This window comes from Cucumis sativus, chromosome 5 (assembly GCF_000004075.3).
Source record: "Cucumis sativus cultivar 9930 chromosome 5, Cucumber_9930_V3, whole genome shotgun sequence".
Classification (NCBI taxonomy): Eukaryota; Viridiplantae; Streptophyta; class Magnoliopsida; order Cucurbitales; family Cucurbitaceae; genus Cucumis; species Cucumis sativus.
The window spans coordinates 2,273,609-2,299,408 of record NC_026659.2 but is presented as its reverse complement, the minus strand read 5'-3'; the positions used below and the strand labels follow the sequence as shown (position 1 = coordinate 2,299,408).

The following is a 25,800-nucleotide window of genomic DNA, read 5'->3' as shown; positions in this document are numbered from 1 at the left end:
CTTTAAACTTTGGTAGGTGACAACTTAGTTTTCAATCTAAACAAAATTCATCAAATTTGATGTCAAGTTTTACTCTTTTATGATGTAAACATTTTATTTATTTCATTTTATAAAATTAATTAATTTAATAATTTCTTTAATTTGGGCAAGAAATCTCATTAAATTTTCTCACTAAGACTAAAATATTACAAGTTTTAAAGGTCAAAGACTAAAATTGTTATAAAATTGAAAGTTTAGGGACTAAATTGTTACGGATCAAAGTTTAGAGACTAAATTGTTACTTCTCAAAGTTTAAAAGATAGATTTTTTTTTTCAATTCAACAATGGTTGAGCTAGCAATATACTCAGATTCACTAATAGGCTAATTATTTGATTTTCAGCTGTAAAACTCTATTTAAATATGTAGCTTGTTATCTTAGGAAGAAAAAGAAACTTCTCTTGGAAAATAATGGGACTTAGATTGGTTGAACAGTGTTATTAACTCTTTTGTATCATCCAAAATTGTATGCAAGAAAATGTAAAATGTTGACATGCAAACAAAAACGTGATACCATAGAGTTAGTTCTCATAAAGAAAAATCTTTCTCAATGACTAATATAAAAATAATTCAACTATTAAGATTAGTTACAAAAAGGTGAAGGGTTTAAATAATCCGAAAACTTATTTGATTGTAGTTTAACTTTTAGAAATGAAGCAAGTTTTCCAATAGAAAAGTAAACTTAAACATCCCCATATTCCCAAAAGTGATAATTTACTTTTATTCTGTTTAGGGTTTTTTACAAATAACCTTACTGATCTCTACGAAAACAAGAGTTTTTCACTTGAGTTTGTTATGTAGCTTCCTTTTCTTAACATCGCATGTTTGATCTATAAGTTTTTATACTATAAGGTAACAGAAATTAATAATTGAATTATACATAGTGGCCTGATCATCTTGTTTAATACAAGATTAAATATCATTTACACTCATTAAGTAATAGAGAAATCATAAAGACATAATTAAAGTTGATATTTGTTGTTGACAACAAAAAGATTTAATGAACTTTAAAAAGAAAAAAAATAAAGCTTAAAAAATAAGGATTTGCATTACATGGTAAACACATAACTTTTCTATAAGCTACTTTTATTTACTTAATATACAAATCAATTTACACACTAAGTTTGAAATTACAGATCGGGCCAGCTCCTCAGTCTGCCTCTAAGAAATTAATACGATTTGATAAACTATTACAACCCAAATCTCACACTACTTTTCATAACAAAAATTCAGCAGACTTCTATGTTTTTTTTTTTTTTTTTTTTTTTTTTTTTTTGCTTTGATGGGAAACAATGCAGGGATGCAAGGCTGACTTTGGTGCCATTTCAGAAATGATTGCGCTAATAAATATAAAATGTTTCTGTTAAATCTACCAACTTGGGATCAATCAATAATCTATCCGTAATCGTCTCATTTCAGCTTGAAATGTTGGACTTGATATTAATGTTCGATGTGCAAGAGTTCTTATGTCTTCCCGTGAACAGTCTTGAGATATTCGAACCAGTTCCCATAGGGCACCTCCAATGATCATGTCTTTTGCGTTCACTTCTGCAGAATCAGCAATTTCATGGTTTTTTGAGTTAATATTTCCTAAAGTACTTGTCAAGCTTAAAAGTTCAGATATAAGAGAGAGACTGAGACTACCATGCTGTGCTAAATGACAGAGTGCAAGTTCAATATGTCGTTTGATAGTTGATGCTTCATTGTTGGCATTCTGTACAATCCATGGGAGTGCTCCATCTTCAATTAAGAAAGACTTTCCAGCCTTGGTCCCTGTTCCTTTCAACAAGCCGAACCCGGATCAGATCATGAAGCATTCTTTCCCAAAATGCTACCAAGATTTCATGTTAATCTAAATGTTGAATCAAACTGAAGGAAAAAAAAAAAAAAGGCAGGCTAGAGAGACCCAATTTTGGAAAGATTACCTTGTGTAGAGGCCCTCGACTCGCACTTTGCGAAATTTGCAATTCCTCTAGCAACTTGTGCAAGAACATCAGGATGTCTGCATCTTACCATACCCAGCAATGCCCTAATACCGCCTTCGCCCCTTAGCTTCATCTGCAACTTATCTGAACATAATATTATACCTTGTAAGTGAGTAGGATGTGAATATTTAAACAGCGGGGGCAAGTAATGAACATAAATTTGCATGGATTAATGAATGAACCTTTTAGACAGATTGCAACACTTACCATTGCCACATAAATTGGCGATTGCTCCAGCAACCATACGAAGCGTTTGGGGATCATCAGCGTTGGCAGCGGTCATGGACAGTAAGCTAATGCCTCCTTGGGACATAATGAGCTCTTGGTTGGTCTCTGATGGAAAAGACAAGGCAAAAAGTCAAGAGCAACGAAATCTCGGCTTAAAGACACAGACAAGCAAGTGGGGTATGAAGGGTCGAGGCAGGAGATATATTGTATTCCCACAAAGAAGAAATGGAAACTAACCATTCATTGCTAGATTTGCAATCGCCCCTGCAGCAACTCTGTGAATTGTCTCATCCTCAGTGCTTCTGAGTAGCATCAGCAAAGATGTAAGGCCTCCAGCCTCAACAATCTTTTGCTGATTTGTTTCTGCATATTTGAAGGAAGCATATAAGTGCACCTTCCACAGTAATAATTATTATACATTTGTTCATTAGTGATAGTTCAAATGCTGCATAATAATACCAAGAACTACAACTATGGTTCAGATTTACAGCAGCAGATAATCAAAAGTAGATTTAGAGTACGTTCATATTCAGTGACTAAATGAATCTCACAGCCACAGTTCCATCTTCTCAGTTACTCTTCCCCCCAAAAATAAAATAGTATTAGTGGCATCTAAATTACAAGATAAAGACCATTGAGCATGAACCCGATAAGCAGAAATGGGCGGTTATGTCCTGCCAACTTCATCAACCTTAAATCAGCCGGTGAAAATATAACAATCACTTAATTATCAACTTTAATCCAGCCTTGTGACTGTCAGATATATAACAGTAACTTGAAAAAGCAAGGAAAGAACAGTAAAAGCAATAATGGCAGATCGCCAGTGAACATTGTAATGCTTTTTGGTACCTTCAGCTGCTAGATTTGCAACCACTTTCACAGCATGAATTCTGACGTCATAATCTTCAGCTTCCAGCAACGACAAGATCTTTTGCAGTCCCACTGTCAAAATATTATAGAATTAATGGACTATTTGAAGTAAAGTACAAGATAAATCAGGAAGCGACTAAAACCTTGCTCAAATAGTTTGGCCACTGAAGCCTTCTCCCCGTTTCCAGCATCCTGTGCCTGTGAGTGCTTAACTTGTTGCACGAGAGAATCGAGAGAACCGAGGACTTTACCAGGCTCACCTCTGTCTAGTCGTCTACTGGTCTGCACATAAAGCATATGCTCTCTTGTTAAAACATAATGCTACACAATCAAGATCAATAAAAGCTAAGCCAAAACTTACCTCATCTGCTTCAAAGCTCAATTGCAACAACTGGCTCTGTAGCATAGCTATATCTCCTTCTAGTTTTTTTTTCTGATGTTGCTCATCTTCCAGAGTTTTGCGGAGCTTTGAGATCTCTGAATTGCATGAGATCTAGCACATGAAAGACACCATTAAAATAACTACAGCCTTGGGTATGGAGTGGGAGAGCTAGGGGATGAAAAAACAAGGCTAAAATTAGCTACATAGAGTTGAATCAAACATACCTCTGATCTCTTCAGTTGGGCTACTTGATTTCTAAGATTGTTAACTTCCTCTTCTGCTGCTTTCCTCAAAACTATTTCCTTTTTAACCAGCTTCTTTAGCTCTGCCACTTCCTTGTCAGCAGACACTGCCAAACCCTATATCATTTAAGAGAAGATATACATGCTTTAAGAGAAGGTTCGAACTGTTGCAACAATCCATGAAACTGTTGCCATAATCCAAGGAGCATAGTTTTGACCTTGCTATTTGATGAATAGTTATACTGGATAATTTTTTTTTACTTCTCAAGTCAATCGGAAATAAAAAATGGATGTTGGGACAAGCAATAGGTATTGTACTATAGACTGATGCTTCAAAAGTGTACTATCTTATCATATTGAACAGGAAACTTGATCCTTGCTTGATCTAAAACCATCTTTTAGGCGCTATAGAATGTGAAGAAGATCAAAGCACGCAGTTTTGAGACTGAAGAAGATTGAGATGTGAAATGAAATACACTCACTTACAATCACAGTTTATATTTTAATTTTTGAATGAGATTCAAAGGATGAAAGTAACAAGGGAGAGATATCAGGATCACAGAAATCTACAACAATTTAATTTGGTAGCAGGTACCAGCCAAGGGGCAAATAATGCTAAAATAATTTATGTTTTAGCACAATTAATAGAATCTAATGATGTGAGAGGAAAATAGCATATAGAACTTTTATATTCCATATGAAACAGAAAGAACAGCTGATGCATGTAACAGGATACCTCCCCATTAGCAATTACACTAGAAGCAGATGCAACAACTTCTTCATTAATTACTTTCTCCCCACCAAGCTTCCTCTGCTTCACCATCAATTGATCTTCAAGCTTCTTGATTGATTCCATGTAATCCTTCTGATATTTCAGCCTTTCCTTCTATAAATACAACAAACATTCTCAGACATTAAAGTTGTAAGCGATCAAACCTTGAAAACTGCATAGGGGATACTCAATACCCAGAGAATTTAATCTAAAAGAACCCTTACCTCTAGGGCATTTGAATGACTTCTTTCAGCCTCAGATATGCGATCCTGTGCTTCTTTGGTAATTCTCTCAATTTCAAACTCAAATGCCTTTTGCTGCCTTTCATGTTCTGCAATCAGTTTGTCTAATTGAATGTCTAACCTTCTTGACAAACTTTTATAATCAAATTCTTCTTTTATCTTCAGCATATTTTCCACCTTCATAGCCTGAGGGCAAGAAGTTTTAGAAATTAAAATCTTGGAAATAGAACAGAACAGAATGCATTCAAAAGTTGATAAATAAGGCAAACAAGAGTAGTGATAATAATTAACATGCCCACAACCACGCAAAACTAAGCTCCCATAACCTACCCGTTGGCCAAACATTATTGTACTCGTGGTCTCTCCACGATGCCGAGGTGAAGGACCAATAGTAATAACCAATGAAGTTCTTGCTGTTCCTGTTAAAATTTTGCATGGGAATATTCACGATTAGAATTCTAAAACAGGGAAACATGGCTACGAGAACTAAAAATAAATACCACCAAAGAAACTACATTTAATCAAGATGTTTGCAGAGTTGTCTGGAAAGTTTTGTATGAATTTTAACATGCTTAACTTAGAACCTAGCTAGATTTCTTTTTTACAGTCCTAGTCACTCTTTCTTTCTAAACCAATTTGAAAGGCATTCTGGGTCCCTTTTTAGTATTTCATTTTGGTCTAATTCACAGTTTTGTATGGGGGTAGAGGAGATGACAAAGAAAACTCTCAATTAATACCGTCTAGCAAAAGATCCTGTCTACGAACCCAATGAGGAAAATGGAAGCATGAGCATACTTCTGCCATATGGAAGTTATTGCTTCAGTATATGTTGGAGAAGTTTTATAATATGAACTTAAATACCTTTAATAATGAACAATCCAACTTCCATAACTTCATTTCGTAGATATCTTAAATGCATAAACATAATATGGAATTATATGAAACGATAATAGATTTAATCCATAAAGGCGGCACCTAAAATAACATTAAAATCAGATCTTACCCCCAAATGAATCCCTTAGTAATCTTGTCAGCTTTGAATCCCTAACTGGAACGTGTGCACTATTCTCCGCAAGTGCATTTATGCACTTCCCTAAGGCACTCAGGGAGAGATTGATGGATTTGGCTTCTTCAAGTGTATGTCCTTCACTTCCTGCCTCAACAAAAGCAAATAACCTTTAACGTGTGTTGGTATTAATTGAGAAAGCGAAGTTTTCTAATGAAAAAGTTGCGTTTTCTAATGAAAAAGTTGCGAAGTTTTCTAATGAAAAAGTTGAAAGACAATGCTACATCTAAAACGAACTAAGCACGAAAACAAGAGAGACTCATTAGTAGGTTATTTTTCCAAAAAAATACTACTAATAAGATATAATCAATGTCCAGTGGAGGGAGTAACAACTTAATTTCAGTAGAGTAGACAACTAGCATTTGACAGTAAGTGCTAAAGACATACAGAAATACTAAAAGCATGTAGGCACAGTATATTGAACCCAATGTGCTGGCTTAGTTGTCAAAGGGGAACCTACAAAGATAAATGTATTTGATTACTGCTAATTGCTAAATAAACATACCTGACTTGTCAATACGCTCTGAACCAGCAAGATCTACCACCACTAATTTTCCCTTCCGAACAATTGGAGGTTTCAGGGTCTTAACTAAATGAGAACTATCACTTGACAGAGTTGAATCCCTTCCTTTTAGAGACCGTTTTACGTGTACCTTCAACAAGCAGTAAACATCTAATTCCCATACGCAACTAGCAGTTTTTGAGAGATTGAAAGACTTCAAAGTAACCAGCATTTGCATACCATCAGAATTGCATGACTGCGGGAAGATTCAGTGTTCAGTTTTGTATTCGCAGCAAACCGATGAGCTTCCCCCAATCTTAGTAGTTCCAAAAAGCTCTCCTGGTGTCTAATTTCTACGAGGGTAGCCCCAGGTACTGAAACATCTCCAGTTTTAGGATCTTCAACAATGGAAATGTTATCATTTGCAGGGTCAAGAAGGTCCTGTATGCTCTCCATATAAAGCTGGACATATGTTTGTAGAAAATGAAGGTTAGCAATTAAAGGTACTTCTCATACAAATACGAAGAACTCAAATTTCGGCACACAAGAACTTCTTAGAGAAAACACAATCAAAATTGCTCATCAAGCAGCACTTGAGTTTGCAAGCTACTTCTAGTAGAAAATAGTAGCAGAGTGTCTACAAAAGGAAACAACCTGCAGGTAGGACACTGAGACGGAATCAGTCTCCAAAGAAACTTCAGCCAAGATGTCCTCCATAGCACGCACCATGATTCCACGATCAGCAGTGTCTTCCTCTCCTAGTCTTCCAAGAGTATATGTTTTACCAGTACCAGTCTGACCATATGCCATAATTGTTCCGTTGTACCCATCCAATACACTCTTCCGAATAAGAAAAAAGACCAGTCACTCAAAGGAAATTGCAAAAAGATTAGGAAGGGGACTGAAAAGAATAGACATCAAGTGAAGTTAAATAAAGATCAGAAGGAGATTATTTGGAAAACTTTTCACTTCATCATATTCCTGCTAAGAGGTGTATATACGAATAAATATTTGAATGAATAGTCTTCTTTTTTCTGTTTTTAAATGAATGAATGAAACAAACATGTAAGCATAATTTATTTTATTACTATTTAAGAAAAAAAATGAAATACAATGAAGACTGATAATATAAGTCAAACATACCTCCACAACAGGTTTCGCCACGACTTCATAAACACGTTTTTGAGATGCAAATTCAGTTAGCACTTCATCAAACTCATAAGTATCTGAATCCCAGTTGTTCTTCCGAAGTTTCAACCTTTTAAGCTGAAATAGATTGTGATATTCTGACTGACTCCATGAAGACAATAATGATGATAAATATGGTATTTAGTAGTGTAATATTGTGACCATTGTACCTCTGGCTGCAATTCTACACAATCAGCAAAATCAGCATCGGCTATTGATTCTTCTGTATTGCGCGGTCGCAATCTAACAGCCACTCGAACTCTTCCAGGAACTACACTCAACCATTATGAACAATGTGTGAAAAAGGAAGACCATCTCATTAAAGTGACCTTCCTTGACAATGAAAGTAGTAAATGATTATCAAATAAAGCAATAAAACAAAAATTAAATTATCAAAAGGTTAATACCATCCGGACAGAATTAAATCATTGGTGCAAAAATACAAGAAATGGAATTTTGAAATTCGAACATAGAAGCTTGCGAAACGTCAATCAATTTACCAACTTCCCCAAGCACTCAATAATGAAACTTTGTCGAAAGCAAATTAACGTTGTTTAGAGGGGAAAAAATGACATGTCAAAACGGTTCTTATCTGCTCCAAGCAGACTTCAAACTTCCATCCTGTTTGTCAATTGAAAGGGTTGAATAACCCCGTTCTTATTCGAACAAAGTTATAGTTTTTCCCTTTCAAATACAAGAAACCAATAAGAAAACACCAGAATAATTCACCAAAACCATCCCTTTTCAAATACCCTCAATTCCAAATCACTTGGATGCAACAACTCATAAAGAAGAAACCAGGATCTCCAGAATAAAATTAAAAAGGAACACAAAAAATAAAACCCCATAAAAGAAAAAGGTAGAAAATCGAAGAGACAAACCTCCACCATCATCCTTGGCAACTCCAAGAGCAGCAGGGCTGCTGCGGCGAAGAGCAGAATTGGGAAGAGACTTTGACTTAAGAGAAGACTTGGAGTTGGAGGAATTAGCAGAAAAGGGCTTATCGAGCTTAAGGGAGTTTCTAGAAGTGGCACCATTTCTATAACTAGTACCCCCAGAAGCAGCCATTGGAAGGACAGAAGAATTGGGGGAAATGGGTTTAGAAAGAAGTCATTGAAGAATGGAGTGGTTTCGGTTTTCAGAGAAAAGGGAAGAGAAGGAAGTGAGAAACTTTGAGAGAGAAAGGGGAAAAAAAGAGAGGGAAATGGGACCCAGAAGAAGAGGGAGAAAATGGTGAAAACGAAGCGTGGAGGAGCAGTAAGAAGAGGTACAAGTGGAAGTGGACGTAAATGGTGTGGGGGATGTGATTCAGACAAAAGAAAATTGGGTACCTTTCTTCTTCTTTGTTTTGGTTTGAGGCTCGGACGGAGTTAGAAGAAAAGAAAAGGGCAAAAGAAGAGGAAGAAGAAGAAGAAAGAAGAAGAAGAAGAAGAAGAAGAAGAAGAAGAAGAGGAGACTGAAGAGAGGTTGAGGGGAATGGATGATGTACAAACTAAAACGACGCCGTTATTATCTGAATTTACACCGTAACTAATTACGGGGTTGTGTCTCGTGAGAGTATTAACTAACAAAACGAATCACGTCGCCTAAACCATTATCATCATGCGCTTCCCAATTTACTCTTTTCACCTTGACGCTTTCTTCTATATTCTCAAAATTATTTCTAGTCCAATTTTGATATCCTTACTCAATGTTAAATCCTTAAATATGGTAAAATACATGAAAATCACTTCTAATTTTGCTTTAACCAAACTTTCCTTTTATAAATACATTTAACTTTTCACCAATTTTATCCAACCAAAACTTTTGGCAAGTTTGTGAACTTCAAAAAAAAAAAAAAAAAAGAGAGTTTAATTATAGCCATTGTAATAGAAAATCTTAAAAAAATGACTGTATAGCTTATGAATGATACAAATTAAATTATGAGAGGCTGAGTTAACTTAGTAGTATTACACGCTTTAGAGGTTAGTTCAACCTCCGACTTTGCCTCACAATTATTATTCTCGAAAATAAGAAAACTAAACGCCTAAATATAAATTTTTCAAAGTCTGTGTAATTAATAACTTCCACGATATATTGGATAGTGGTTTCTAAGGGTGAGTGTAATTGTAGTCCTACTATTAAAGATGAGTTTGATAGATCTAAAAATCAAGTTATGGTTGGAGAAGAAGAAGGGCCGGTCGATGTTGGTTAGAAAAAATCAAATTAAAAATGTTCTAAGAAATATTTGTAAAGGTTGAATTGACTAACTTTTATTTTTCAATGGTCGAAATGAATACGAATAATTTTTTAAAAAACAAAGTAATATCAACTCGGATAGTCTTGTATCGTTCAAACGTGGTTTTTTTCTCTACAAATTTGATAAAGATTTCATTTTCTAATTAATTAAAAAATAAAAGACAAGATAAATTAAAGATGTTGAATGCATTTAATTAATTAGTTAAGATGTTGCTTAGTATGGGTGACAATGTTCAAAATCTCGCAGTTCCATAAATAAAAATAAATGTTTACTAAGTAGGAATTATATAATCTATAAAGCCAATGTTGACGTAAAATTAAAGGATTGTATTGGAAAATGAAAATCGAAGTTGCTTTCTAATATTATCATTTGTCGTATTTCATATAAGATTCTATTTGATTATTCTTATAATTTGTCGTATTTCATCTAACATCCCTATTTCACTTTCCTCATATTCCAATTTTATTTTGGAGTATTCTCTTCAAACCTTTTAAACTTTTTTTTTTTTTTTTTTTAAATTTAATCTGTAAACCTCATACTTCAAAACTTTAAATTGATTCTTTTAAGAATTTTATTATAAACTTTGAGTAAAAGATGTTGATTCAACGTAACTATCATACTTCATATATTTTGACTAAAAATTTGGATATTGAGATGAGTGTATAAACAAAACAAAACAATGTTTTTAAAAATGTTATCAAATAGATTTCTTTTGTTTTGTTTCTTTATTAGAAATTATGGTACGATATTTTAAATAATTTTTGGTGTAAGGGACTAATCTTAGCATATTAGTTCGAATTTGACACTTGACTTTCACCATTTTCTTAATGTGTTTAAATTCTACATATGTTTTTATTTTTTACAATAATTAGGCAATATATATAATAAGTTTTTAAATGTGAAGGTGGGCTAAAGGTAAGTGTGGAAAATATTTTCCTTTTTATTTTCTTTATTGATATTCTTCTATATATATATATATATATATCTTACTTTTCATTTTACCCTCAAATTCAACTTAAAGCAAAAGCAAAATTTGAATCTATATGTGAATGCCTTATGCCATCATACTCTTCTATATGATAGTTGGACCATATATATCTTCATTTCATTCAAACAAAATCCCTCCCCCTCATGCACATATTTAACTCTTTCTTTTTATCTTCTAACAAATTATGTATACATTGTTAAATAATTTTAAATCTTTTGTAAGTACATGGATTGAAGTAATGAAAATAAGAATAACTTTTCAAATATATATATAAAAAATAAACTAAAATATTTTAATGTATAGCAAAATTTCAATATTTATTAGTATCACAAATATACTACTATCATGGTTATCACTAATAAATTAGTGTTTAGCTATCATTGTCTATCATTGATAGACTTTGATATTTTGCTATATTTAAAAATATTTTTAACAGTTTTAATTTCTTATTTAAAACAATGGTATGTCTATTAGTCACTATTCAACCATATGTGATGAATTTGAATTCAAAAATTAAAGGTTGAGTAAACTTAAACTAAAGAAATGAGGTGAGAGAGAGCATTGTATGAAAAAGTAAATGCAAAAGACATTGAAGATGGGAATGCCTTTTCTTCTTTTTTGTGGTCTCTTTCTTCAATGATATGTACAAAATTTTGAAATGAATTGGTGCCAAAATTAAAGGGTTAACTTTACTCGACCAAAGATTAATTAACTAATACATAATTACATGAGAAAATCTTCATTCTATGAAAAAAAAAAAAAATCCAATGATGAGTTTTCCCACATCTTCAAATTCCAATGAAAAAAAATTTAGATTAAAATGTCTTCCCAAAAACAAAGTTACGAACTTAATTAAGCATACAATTAATTTCAAAACTGAAACCCTAGTAATGATAAAAGCACCCTTTAATCTCACATTTTAAACATGAAATTCCCCATATATTTTATTTTACATCATGAAGAAAGAGAAATCAATATTCAGATTAAAAACTAATTATTTAAGACATTCCATATAAAAACAAGAAACAATACATTAAAATGAGTTTTAGTTCACCATGAAATGATACCTATATATATATATATATTATTTACTCAATAGGGGGCCTTCACAATCTGTTTAACGGCCCCTCAAAATCATTCTTGGAGTACTTTTATTTCTCAACTTTTGATTTTCTTGGCTATCTCATTGCACTCCAATAATTCTAATAACCCACATGTACAAGACGACAAACAACAAGAACTACAACTAACAACAAAAATATACGTTACAAAGTCAACAATTAAGCAAATAAAAAAAAGAGATCGACACACAAATATACATAATTTTTTAACAATGTATTGTCCACAAGAGAACAATAGTATTAGAGAAAATGTGTTTAGAATACAAAAACGGCACTACTAGATTAACGAAAATTTATATATTACACTCCACTAAATCATACGTTTCTTAAATAACTACATATATGTGCGCTTAATCGTTGAATTGAAGAGAACTTTTAAGGTATTGTGTATGCCCTCAAATACCCACTAAAGTGTGGTGCACTTAGATCTCAACTCGCTAATTTGGTTAACGAGATCTTTGTACTAGATTGTTGATAGCGCACGCCTCATAATGAATTCAAAACATTGCAACAAAATATATATTAAAAAAATTTCATCCATATCAAAATATGTAGCTAGCCTTAAACACATCAATAGAAAGTTTTCGCTTGAAAATAAACAATACAATAATCAACAAGAAGACATATAATATGCCAAGTATTTGGTACTAATTAACTTTTTATAATATGGTTCTACATTTGATTCAAGTGTCTCATCGTAAACTTTATAGTAAGTTAATGACAAGAAAGCATAGATTATTTGAAGAGTTTGATATATACATATATATATTACATTCACTGTTAGTCACATGGTGGGTCTAAAACTTTTGTTGAATTAAGGTACAATGATAATAATATTTGGAGGCAACAAAGGGTTGGGAAGCCAAAATCATTTAAGTGGGCAAGTTTTTATCTTCCAAATATTTTAATGGTTGAAAAGGTTCTATCTAATCTTTACCTACCAGTTTTTAATACATGTCTGTGATTAGAATGAGAAATCAAAATTCAAAATAAGGAAACAAAACTATTTTTCTTTTTAGAAAAAGGGTCCTTTAGGCAGCCACCAAATAAGGTGGTTAATATGTCTTGTTAATCCAGATCTTATGTCAAATTTAAATACAACTATCTATCAACTCTAAAGAAAGTAAATTTAATGTTATATATAACACTTTAACAATATACTTCTCTACTGTTCGAGGAATGTAAAATGTATATAGAATGTTTTAGTTTACACGTTCGATGAAATGATCACTATGCAATATCAATAAATAAAGTATCCTAGCTAGGTAAAGTAAGGAAACATGAAAGGGCAATATATTTTTTCTCTGAATGCCTGCAAAATATTTTATGATTGAATCTTTTTTTTTTTTTTCTCTGGAAATGACAGAAGAACCCAAACAATTAATGAAAATAATAGAAGAAGAAAAAGAAAAATATTTGAGTGTAGTATGAAATGGCCAAATTAATTGTCTAACTAAAACCTGAGATTGGGCAAAATATTTTTGAAATTGTTATGTTCTTGTTCTCGGATAAATAAAGAGGTTGTAGAGAGAGAAATGTTGTCAAGACTACATTTGATCATTGTTTGCTCGAAAAAAATAGAGGAAAAAGGGTGAAGTGTTTGTTGCCATCTAAACCTTAGTTAAATGGAGGTTTAAAATTTTCCCAAATGTGTTTAGGCAAAACTTAGGGTGTTTTCAAGTGGTTTCTTGAAATAGAAGAAGAATGTTTTGAATGTTGCCAAACTCATTGTCTTCAGATTTTTGTTTTAATAATGTAACATCTTACCCATGTGATTATATTGATCATTCTTTTAATATATATGTGTGTATAGCTTTTCTTAGCAAAATCTTGAATTGTGAAGAAGTTTTTGAAATCTCATTTATAATAGGCTCCTTTTGGAAAGGATATTTGGAGTGAACACGGTATAAGACTATGATAACAACTTCTTGTTACAATAAATACTATTTAAAAGTCTAAAAAAAATTATGGATAGAAAAAAGAAATTAAAACTATTTATAAAATACACCAAAAATAAATATGTGTCAGGAGAATTTGATAAATCTTGTTCTATTTTGTAAATAGCTTCAATTTTTTATTTTATTTTTGTTACAATGTTTATTATTTTCTTTCTCAAACAAGACTAGTGTGCAGTTCAATACACAAAATAACTATTATAATTCAAGTATAATAGTTCACTCTTGACTCAAATGTCCCTTCATGTTTGCTCGAAGAGAATCATTTCAAATATAACAACCAAGCTTAGAATATTTGTAGACATAACATAATACAAAAGAATTTACAAATATAACAAAATTTAGATTTAATTCTCAAATTCTATCAATAATAGATTGTATCATTAATAGAAGTTCTATCAATTAATAGGAATCTAACCCATATAGATTTTGGTATGTTTACAATTGTTTAGAGCTATTTTCATGTACTTAATTAACCTCAAACATAATTACTCATACTCATTTCTCATTACACGTAAAATTAACTTAACTATATGTTAGGTCTTTGTTTTTAATTATTCAATTTCTTCTCCATGTACTCAAATATATATAAATTATTACAAATCATAAAAATTTCCTTTTTTAAAAAAAATAACTAATTATTGAAGAAAAATAAAATGAACGGAGAAATTAAATATTATTCCATTCCGAAAGTGACTTTTTTGCTCCTTACTTTAACACAAATCGGGAATAGTTGGATACCTTCCATTCATACTTATAATGTAACAATGACTTCATTACTAATATCAACAGCTTTGAGGACCTCTAAATCAAAAGTTAATCCATATATTATCTTCCATATTTCTTTTAAAATAAAAAGAAAATTAAATGGTTTAGTTTTTGTTCATTTTCTCAATAAAGTTATAAAATAAATTTTGGATTAAAATAAAATTTTGATCCCAGCCTTTTCAATTTTAATTCATATACAATTTTATCCAATTTTAGTATATAACGTTAATTGTTAGTTTATTATTTGATTTTTTAAAAGGAAAAAGAAAACTTTTTTTCTGACATTTTTGTTATAAATTTTAAATCATATTCATATATATATTTACATTTTTCTGGTATGAAAAATATTACTATTCAACCAATTTCAGTACCAGTAAATTTTCTTAGCTTTTTTAAGTCAATATTATTATTTAACCATGAAAAATTGTTAACTTTGATATGTGTAATAAAGCGTCAGAATTGCTTCTTGCAGTGAATCCCATGCAATTATTTTTGTGGTGCTTGATTATAAGTAAAATGTAATGATGTTATAATCTTTGTAGGAATCTGTACGGTTTGAGTTTAGGATGAAAAATCCGTATATTTTCGATATTTTTTTTTCTTACTTTGTTAACGTTGTTTAAACTTAATTTACTGCCATTTATTTATAGAACGGGATATATATTTATTTCTATCATACTCAACTACTTATAAAGACATGTATTTTTAATCAAGAATAGTTACAAGTTTAATGCCTTTAAGTAATAACATTGTCTAATAATTGAACGGACATAGTTCTTTACAAAGAACATCACTAGGAAACAGAAATGAGATTTGAATCTTCGACGAATTTATGTTAGAAGACAAAAGCATCATCTTGTACATATGTATGAACAGTAAAGCCCCAAGTAGTCCTCTTCGTTCTGAATTAAACTCATAAAACCAAAACAAGAGTTGGTCTTTTGGAAAACTTTGCATTACAAACAGTGAAAAAGGGGCATTGTGCAGTGCCACATTATTTGATACTGACAATACAAAACAAAGTAAAATAAAGCGAGAGGGAAATGTACCTACAAAATCTTATGTGTGTGCGTACGCAAGCTCATGATCAAACTAAAATAGCTGAGACCAAAATGCATATCATTGGTTTTATTAAAGGATATTATTAGACAACAACTTTTGGTACACAACCCATATGACTGTCAAAGTTTTATTCACAATATATTAGATTCTTTGAATCTACAATTGGTTTTCAAAAAGATGTACACATGACCTGCAGCCTCACCTCTAGACCCCTTTCTTTCTTTATGGAAAAATATTAAAGCTAATTTGATAACGATTCCTTTTATATTTATGGTGACTTTCAATGAAGAATGCACACGAGTTGAATTGAGACAACATCGATTCAAACATTTGAGTTGGTCGAGTCAGCTGCTACTTGAAAGATCATAACATGATCCTCTCATTATCGTTCTTTTGTTTTTCTTTTTACTCCACTGTGTTATGGTATTCTGTTTTTCCATTTCCCTAGGTTTCTCTATCTAATATTTGTATACCTCTAAACATATAGCAACCTTGGTGGTCATGCTTTTCTTATATATCATCTAAAAGACTTCATCCAAATAGAGATATATATCATGATATTTGTATTTCCAATACGGAAAGAGACAGGTTATGCTCCACCAATTTGGTGACCTTTGAGTATGTAGCTTCCTGATATCCACTTAAAAGAAATGGGCAGGCTTTTGTTTAATTGTTGGGGTATATACCCTATGCCCTTTCATTATTTAATTTTTTATTTGCTTTTCTTCTTTCACTTTTCTAGTTGACCCGAGTTCTCAACCCTTTAAGAAAGTTTTGTATGTTGAGGTCCTTGTGGTCCTTTAACACAATTCTTAATACTTGAACAACATGCCTCTTTTAATTGATATATATTAATAATATGAACCCTCAACCAGCTCTGAAGTTATCTTCACATTCATCATCAACATCACAAAAGAAATAACCATCAAAAGTTTCCAAAATTCCTTTCTTAAAAGTTAAACTATGAATAATTGAAGCATGTAATGTAAATCCTAAATTACAAACAAGTAGAGTCTGTCTATCTCAATGATAAAGAATTTGTTTAATATGAAATTTTAATTTTGTGAATATATATATTTGATATCACATATATTTTTGTAAATAAAAATTGATAAAAAAATGTTTCAATCAATAATCAAAGGCGTTTGGTCTGCTTAGTGGAATATTAATAAGTTTTGCTTGCTTAATAATTTGTGTGATTGAGTTACTCGATAATTAAAAGTTAGTAGATTAAGAAAATAAGACAAAGTTATTTGGTTAAATATGAAAGATACTCATAGAGAAAAAAATTGAGTTCCTCGATAGATGTGAAAACTATATTAAAAAAAATGTAAAGAGATAAAGTTACGTGACATACGTGCAAAGTTCAACCGTTGAAGTTGAGTTATTCAGACCCAGTTGGTGTAAACATTATGATATAATATATATACTTGTAAAAGATGCTAGAGATATCGATTAGTCTTTCAAAATCAATAATTCTTTCAATTTTCAACTATTTCGACGAATCGACAAATATTTCCATAAGGATATGAATATGAGATATTAAACCTGAGTGGAGTGAAAGTGAAAACGTAGGCAAGGTGTTAAGGGTTTATTATTGGTGTATACATTTTGTGGTGACATGCCTTTATTGTTGATAGGTGTTTGAATTTTGGGGAGAGGTATCTCTAATATAACATGCTTTGGTTACCATTTTCATTTTCATTTATGACCTTTCATTCTTCTCATTTCTTATTATTTTTTTTTTCTATTAAAACCAGCCATTTGATCTTGCTTTTTATTCTATGATATCTATGGTTCAAAATTAAACTTAAATAGAATACAAAAATTTGATAGGGCTGTCCTATAATCACTTAAAATATTAATAAAATATAGTAAAATTTTAGATTTTTAGTAACATAGACACTAAATATTTTGCTATATATTTTATAAAAAAAAATGTTTTTTTTTATATTTAATAATGCTCCAAAATTTTACATAATCTTGAAAAAGCAAAAGAGAGAAAAACATGAATAGCTAACCAAACACGCGTGTGTTTCTCAAAATAAGCTTAAAAATAAGAGAGAAAACAAAATCGTTATCAAATGAACCAATGTATTAGTCAATTATTTGTATTAGTCAATTATTTGTTTTGTGGAGTTGCTTACTTTTATAAACTGTGGGAAGCTGCATTTGCTGCCATAGCAGCTGGTGGGATAAGGCCAGCCTTTTAGACGTATTGTTCATTGAGTCCACATGCAATGCAAAAAACTCTTTTCTTTCTTCTTTTGCTTCTAAGCCATAACATATTTGAAATTGGGACATTCTCTTCACTTCGTGCCCCCCTCAAGATAAAGGTTTGTTCTTTTTCTTTCTTTCTTTCTTCTTTAAGTTTTATAGAGAGGAATATTGTTGAACACTCCTCACACATTTCAACCAATTCCAAAAGTTAGAAAGTGACGTTTTTCTTTATCTTTAAAAAGAAAAAAGGTTTCTAGATAACAAAAAAAAAAAAAAAAAGTCAATAGAATAACACAACTTTTATATCATCTTGATCACTACTCGTAAAAACTAATTTATCTTCACGAAAATATTGGATTTTAGGTAAATAGATGATAGTGTTGAAGAAGTTAAAATAAAACTAGGCCTATAAAACTATTCCACAATAATGTGGTACCTGATCAATCACCCATTTGAAAAAGAGATACCACCAACCACTCCAAATTCATTTCTTTGCAATAATCGACCTTCCATTTTCAAGGCTTTTTACAAATAATTCTCTTGAATTTTGATTGATACTCTTGAATATTATTATTAATACATTTGTGTTTGAATTGTGTGTTGAAGTAAAGTCTTTCATATATTGAAATACTTTAGTCAAAAGTTGATTATTTTAACCTCTATTTATAGAGTGGTGTTTTAATTAAATATAACAAATGCTTCTTTGTCAAACACAAGCATATAGCTATAATAAATATTCATTATGTTTTGTTGGAATTTTCTTCTGTATATTATTTGAACTAAGAAATAAATAAATAAAACAATGTTATCCATTTATTTAACCTTTTCATTTGTATATTTCTTCTCTGCTCTCAGTCAAAGCATTGAACGTCTTTGGTTGGCTTGGCATAGTTCATCCTCTTCGACTCCTTCACAGAGCACCAAGCTATATCCAATAATTCAAACCCCATATGGACTTTTTTAGCTTATACTTGTAAAAATCTGGACCATTTAGGATATTAAGTGAAGTTGTGACTTCCGAGGGCTTGCAAACAGTCGAACAGACAAAGACTGGAGTTAACTTCATTCCACCAATTTTGTTGACAACTATGGTAACGCAATTCGAGTATCATCCATTCCTTATTTACAAACATTTTAAACAATTATATCTTCCAACTTCAGTACACCCTTAGCAGAGTATTGATATAATAGAATTTGTGTTCCTTCTATTTCTTTAGGTGTTGGATGGGTAGCTGAAAACTACTCTAAAGTTCATAACTTAACCTAATTTCTTTTTGCAAATTCTATTATGTTTATTATTATTATAAATCTGCAAGTTCTATACTTGACTTCTGAAACCCAAGTTTCACAATCTCACATCCAGTAAAAATCAGTTTAAAAGTTAGATCACAAAGTGAAAACAAAGTCTCAAGAATTTGAATAAAAAGAAGTCTCCATGTGAAATGAACTTCTAACATTTGGTTACATGAAAATACAAAATTGATCAATGTATTTTTACTAGAAACAGAGATGAGGATTCAAAGCACTTTTTTTAAGAAGAAACGCTCCACAATCGAACCTTTTTGTTTAGATATTCTCTAATTTTAAAATTAATTCAACACCAATTCCTTTTCAATTAAACTTTTGAAAGTGGGAATCACAGCGCAAATAGAACTCCAGACTACAGTAGAAGGCTTCAAATGGAATTCAAGTTTTGATCAAAAGAAGAATAATGAAGAATTGCTTCTTCTTGTGTTGATCTTCAAATTTCAAATTCATAAAACCACTGCCTAATCTTTACAAACATTAAAGTAAAAGGAAGGGAAAACCAGAATCAAAAGGAATCAAACTTGCATTATTCACCCATAGTTGCTAACTTCCCCAGCAAACCAAGCACAAAGAGCTTTTCCCCAAATCAAAATGAACCCAACCCAAATAAACAGACACAAAAAAGAACAAGGACAATCAATCAGAGCAACAAACCAACTAAGAATTTACCAAGTTCCTACCCAAATCCTTCTCACAACTCAGAACCTTTCAACTTTATCGGCCCTCACCACAGGATTGGCTATGGCGATCTCCTCCCGTCCAGCACTTTTGAAGTCGTAACAACAGTTGTGTTTCTCTGGGTACCGGTGAATTCCACAGAAGGTTAGATCGCACTTGCATTTGAACCCCATCAATCCCACCTTCTTATTGCAGCTCCGGCACCGGTTTGGAACATCCGGTGATGGGGATTTGTGGGAACTGCCGAGGGAATTTCCAGTGGATGACGACGACGAAGCTGAATCCACTGATGAATCGGAGAAGACAACTGGAGAATTACCTTCAGCCGGCTTTAAAATTTTGGACTGAAGGGATTTCTCCATCGCTGCTTTTGCGGATGCCGCTTGCTCTTCTTTGATTCGAGAGTCTCTGTAGCACTTCGAGCAGAGATTCTCGGTACCGGCTGAACCAAAGAAGCCGCAGTTGTTCACGCAAAGCTTCGGCTCCGATGGTTGGTAGCTTGTGCCATCGTTTTGCTCTGAACCCATATTTTTCCAACTCGTTTGGTCTAATTCGCTGTAGTTTCAGAAAAAAAAAACACAAAAAAAAAAAGAAACAAAACTCGATATCAGTATTCAAATTGAACATATCTTTGATCAATTCCCTTTTTCATCTTCTTGCTAGAAACCCTAAAATTCTCAGAAAACCAAAAAAAAAAAATCCAATCCAAATACAGTAACAAAATCCAAAACTCATCAAACAAAAAGTAGAAAGAAAATTTCCTTAAAAAAATCAGAACTCGACCAAGTATTTCCAGTATCATAACCCGCAAGGATTCGCAGAAACATCAAACAGAACAAAACAAGAACATCTATCTATCTACCCACCAGAGTAAACAAGGAAGACGAAAAGACAAGAGAAAAAAAATCAAAACCTCAGAAAACGTAAAAACCCAAAATTTTCTTCTCATCCAAATAAAAACGATCTAAGATTATTCTGAATCAATGGAAGTCAAACATGGTTTGAAAAAATCCATACCTCTTAAGCCAGTAAAAGATCTAAGGAACTCAAAACACCAAAACCCTCCGTTCAAGGATACAGATTCAAATGAGGAATTAGAACAAAAATCAAAGATTTAGGGAAGCCTCAAGGAGAATTAAGGAAAACAGAAAGAAAGAAAAGAAAAATCAGATTATGTTGAGGTTTAGAGGCTGATAGAACGATAAAGATGAATTACCCAATTCTTCAAGCTACCCCTTGTTTATCATTATTTCCACGGCGCCCCCCTTGTTTCAATGTCGGTGTAATACTAACATACGCCACATCTACATTGCACTCCTACTTTCAGCCCTTCGATCATATTCATCATATTAATAACGGGTTCTTTACTTTAAATCTGACGGTTGGGATGCTTTCGTCCGTGATGATTGTTTTCTCTATTGGAATCTTTCCTGATGATTTATTGATTTCTTGACGAATACGAATGGGCCTTTTGGTAATTTAATGTTTCACATAAAAAAGGGAATTCTTTTTTTTTTTTCTTTTCTTTTTTGGTAACACAATTAAATTATCCAACACTAAAATATTGTTTAACCTACTTTTACCTTTTCTTTTCTTTTCTTTTCTTTTTCTTTCTATCTTGCTTTTATATATATAAATATGCCATTTATTTTGCTGAATATATATTGGCAATATAATAATTTATCTTGATTAATTTTCAAAATTCAATTGATATTCGTATTATTATGTTTTTTAATATTTCCAAAAGTGCTAGTTTTTTTTGGTAGTCATGGTCCACCATAATGAAATATTTTCTTAAATTGATTTGATTGTCTCCTTCAATCTCGTTAAAATATACTTATTCTATTTTGCAAATATTAAATTGGAAAAAAAATAAGAAAGGTTTGTCACAATTATTAAAATGGCCACGTGTCGAAATATAACAACCTCGATGATCCTTCAAATAAGCTCCGTCCGTCGATGATCACTTCCTGCACGCGCCCTCTTCTTCCCGAGGAGGCGAAACCCGGTTCGGTTTACTAAACAAACCGGTTGGTTCCGGGTCCCACGTTTTGCGTGAAAGGTCTTTGCTTTACCCAACCTAGCAGTTAAAACGGCTCTAAAATTGCGGCAGAAGTTTGTATTTGTGTGTTAATTTTTATTTTTTTAATACCAATTTGTTCGACTGCGGTCGCTCACACGATCATGCATAATTAATCTTTTAATATTTACCATTAGATTTGTGGGGTCTATGATATTGAGGGGCTACGATTTGGGAAGTTTAGGAAGTATTCTGAGATTGGCGTATTCTAGCAACTTCTCCTTTTTTATAAACTATTGGGCCGGCTGAAGGCCGCGGGGCCCAGATTTTAGGTTCGACGGCGAAGCTTTGGTTTGAAGGGCAATGAGTTTGAACGAACGGGTGTACGAGGTCTTATCGTGAATCCTTCTTTCTCACCGCTTGATCGGAATCTTGATTCTTAGGCGTTGGATTTTATTTTTGTTGTTTGTGAAAAGATTTTAGTTTTGTTAATCTCTTAGCTATCGCATTTAATAGGCTTACACGAGCATTGTCAAATAATTATTGCATTATTTCTCTTCCAAATAAATAATTGACAAAAATATTAATACATTGATTTCAATATTTGGCATTTTTTATTATTTGTAGTTATTTAAGCTTAAAACTATATAGGCTTAAGAAAGTCATTTATTATATATAGCATATACATTATTTCTAATAAATTGTTCTCTATTCTCTTATTTTTAAATAAACAAAAAAATATTAAAACTTGGATATATATATATATATATATATATATATATATAAAATAATACTTTCTAATAATTTCCCTAATAGGGGAGACAATTTGTATAGTGGTTGGGCTGATAGGGTACCTCAAACTGCGCTAAGAGCCTAAGCTAAGCCCATCCAAATATATTATGTATATAATGCAAATTTTGTAGGGTTTTGTCTTTGTTCTTTAAAAGAATTTTATTGCCATTAAGAATCCTAAAATGGTTGTTTGAATGAGAAATGTGAGAAAGAAGGGGAGGGAGGTGGAGAAGAATTGAAGAGAGTGGTGATTCACAGTAATCATAGTAAACTTAGTCATCACATATGAGCAAATAAAAACAAAATCAGATCGCGATAATTAAATTATTAAAAACTTGAAAAACAGATTACTACACTCATTCAAAATTAAAAATACAGACTAAAAGTGTTTATATTAAAAATAGACGTTACACTTACACCTCGAAACTAAAAATATTTTTTTTGTTTTAAAATAAATCTCTAATATAAGATAATCAACTATTTACTATTTTAAAATCAACTATGGCATGGAACAAATTAATATAATTGTTAAATTTTAGGTAGTAAAAAGGTTTTATGCTTCTGTTTAGTTAAAATATAGTGTTTCCTTGTAGTGTTTCAATGTGTAATAAGAACTTTCATACCTACCGATCTTTTTAAACTATACGAATTATATTCTAACTTTTTTCAAACTTATAAATTAATCTTATCAATAATTTATGAGTATATTAAATAAAATTTTAGTTGAGAGGTCGAGTTTTAATAACTATTTGGTTTTTTATTTTTTTAAATTTTGAATATAAGATTTTAAGGGAAAATAAGTCTCGAGAAATGGTTTGTGTGGTATGTGTTATAGAAAGCAGATGTAGGTAAAGTCTACAAACAAGGGAGTATGGTATATTGGTATGTGTTTTTGTGGTACAAATTCACAAGTCTCAGTTTTTCTTCTTTTTTTTTTATCGAAATATGTGATTATTTGTATTGCTATCTATAGTCATGAATATATGGTTCTTTTATCGATAATAAAAGTTCTTTAAGATTTCTTATAAATGAAGATTTGTGGTTCCTTTGTGAGAATAGATGTAGGTGAGAATTACCGAATCACGTATATATATTTTTATGTTCTATAATTGTATGTTTTTTTGTATATGATTATTTTGTCTTCGTTAATAATTTTTCTTAACGGTTGTATTTGTTGAATGTGTTTTGATATGTCTTGTATTTCCAGCGTTTCTAAGAAAAGCAAGCTATAAAAAGTGAATTTTTACAATATATAAATTCTTTTCCACTAAAATAATTAAATACTGTGGTAAAGTGTGCGTATCTATGGTATATGCAATATCTAGATCTAATATTTTAATCATTTATTTATCTCTAATTTTTTTGGTTTTTACACTTATTTATTTATTGGTTTTTGGGTTTTACACTTATTAATTGAATACATATATAATGGTTTGGTTTTAAACAAAAAAAAAACAATAAAAAAATGTTAATTAATGTTCATCAATTAGTTTTTAATTTCGAAAACGTTTTGAAATTTTTTGATTTTTTTTGAAAATTTACTAAAATTTCATTAATTATGACAAAGACATTTGTAAGTTGATCTATTGTATTTCAATTTTGACCCACTTTTAAAATTACTAAAATTCAACGTTACCAAGATATTTATCTAAAATGTGTTCAAATAGAATATGCAATAGTTTTTATAATTTAAATTAAATAAGATACACACATTCTAATTTAAAGTTTTTTTAAAAAACTATTTTTACAACAAATAGTTTTATAAATACATCCTATTTATCAATTTTTTTTAAAACAACTCAAATTGAGCATTATATTTTTAAAAAAATAATATGTCCACAAAAATATTCCATATATACAATGAGATAATATTTGAAAATATAAAAAGCAATTTTTAAAAATAATATTTCCCTTTAATTCATAAAAAAAAATGGTTAGTGGCTATTAAATGATGAAGATAAGTAGCAATAAGAAAACGAAAATGATTGCATTGTTTTGCCCTCCACTCTTCCTCAAAATCCTCTCTACCCTCAAAGTTTATCCAATTTTTACTCTTTCAAATTTTGATTTCTTCTTCATATTTTAAGGATTTTTCTTAATCTAGCATTAGAAATTAGGTCATTAGAGTATGAAAATCTTCCATTTACAACAAATGGTGATAATACTTTAGCCAATGTAACTAATTGATGTATAGGTTTTGCTTAGTCTTGTGTGAAAAAACAAAACAAAACCAATTTTTAATAATTAGTCATCGACTATAATTTTTATTCTCTCGTCTTACCAATTTTGTAATAAAAAAGATAGCATTATTGTGGTTGTTTCACAAATCTTTACCCATTATAGTGATTGTGAGAGGTTATGGCATTATTGACTAGCTTTATGTATATAAATAACACTTTTAATTGACTAGCTTTAACATATATCATACCATATGAATCTAACTTAATCAAATATATTATTGATAGTAATATTATAATAATAACAAAACACACTATGCATATAACATATCACCTTTCTTGAGTTTTGCACAAATTTTGTAAACATTTAAAGTGAAATGGTAAAAAAGTTAAATGCTATTTTGTTCTTCGTTAAATTTTAGTATCAATATTTTGAATAGCTTAGTTTTAGTTTTTTTTTTACCTTCAATAAATCTTAATCTAAAGTTACTTTATTATTATTATTAAATTTTTTATTAGAATAAAGAATTCTTAATTGAATTGATGGACGGATGTCTAATTTTAATAGATTTATAAAAGTATTTTAATAGATTTATAAAAGTTTAGAGCTTAAAGTTTTTGAAGTGGTTGAACAAAGAACTTAGTAATACTAATTTGATATTTGCTCAACATTAAAATTAGTTATAAAAGAAAAATAAATTACTTGGTATGATAAATTAATTATATCCATTTTATTATTCTTTTAACCAATTATACATACGAACTCAGTAATTAGCATAAACTTGTATTATATCAACTTTAAAGTTGGAAGCAAGATCTTCTGTTTCATATATATACATGTATATATGTTCTCATCGAGACTCAAATTCTTTTGTTTTAATTCTCTGATAAGTAATTTAAATTTTAACATTACTTGTCAATCCGGACTTCATTTTTTTCCCTTCTTTTTTAGTAACAA

The 25,800-nt window shown here is 30.9% G+C and overlaps 2 protein-coding genes and 1 long non-coding RNA gene across 5 annotated transcripts; 1 reads left to right on the top strand and 2 right to left on the bottom strand.

Annotated features, from left to right (window-relative positions):
* Positions 1–1,086: 1,086 nt before the first annotated feature.
* Positions 1,087–8,926, bottom strand: LOC101209471 (kinesin-like protein KIN-UA). 2 transcript variants are annotated; one of them, XM_011656479.2, is made up of 19 exons: positions 8,396–8,926; positions 7,685–7,785; positions 7,470–7,592; positions 6,981–7,166; positions 6,567–6,788; positions 6,330–6,477; positions 5,762–5,911; positions 5,089–5,177; positions 4,741–4,944; positions 4,481–4,630; positions 3,727–3,861; positions 3,482–3,613; positions 3,264–3,402; positions 3,100–3,192; positions 2,488–2,613; positions 2,230–2,355; positions 1,963–2,106; positions 1,682–1,816; positions 1,087–1,585 (listed from the first exon to the last, which is right to left on the bottom strand). In XM_011656479.2, the coding sequence occupies exons 1-19, from the start codon at positions 8,580–8,582 to the stop codon at positions 1,425–1,427; spliced, it is 2,751 nt and encodes a 916-aa protein (XP_011654781.1). In that variant the 5' UTR covers positions 8,583–8,926; the 3' UTR covers positions 1,087–1,424. The 2 variants fall into 2 exon arrangements, with proteins under 2 accessions (XP_011654781.1, XP_011654782.1); XM_011656480.2 differs by having other exon boundaries at positions 1,682–1,810; positions 8,396–8,925.
* Positions 8,927–17,682: 8,756 nt separating this feature from the next.
* Positions 17,683–19,148, top strand: LOC116404105. Its single transcript, XR_004217030.1, has 2 exons — positions 17,683–17,983; positions 18,723–19,148. It is a non-coding gene; the product is annotated as an uncharacterized LOC116404105 (long non-coding RNA).
* A 410-nt stretch (positions 19,149–19,558) lies between these two features.
* Positions 19,559–21,200, bottom strand: LOC101209054 (zinc finger A20 and AN1 domain-containing stress-associated protein 1). 2 transcript variants are annotated; one of them, XM_031886321.1, is made up of 2 exons: positions 21,070–21,200; positions 19,559–20,408 (listed from the first exon to the last, which is right to left on the bottom strand). In XM_031886321.1, the coding sequence occupies exon 2, from the start codon at positions 20,378–20,380 to the stop codon at positions 19,874–19,876; it is 507 nt and encodes a 168-aa protein (XP_031742181.1). In that variant the 5' UTR covers positions 20,381–20,408; positions 21,070–21,200; the 3' UTR covers positions 19,559–19,873. The 2 variants fall into 2 exon arrangements, with proteins under 2 accessions (XP_031742181.1, XP_004147562.1); XM_004147514.2 differs by having other exon boundaries at positions 20,871–21,113.
* Between the last annotated feature and the right edge of the window lie 4,600 nt (positions 21,201–25,800).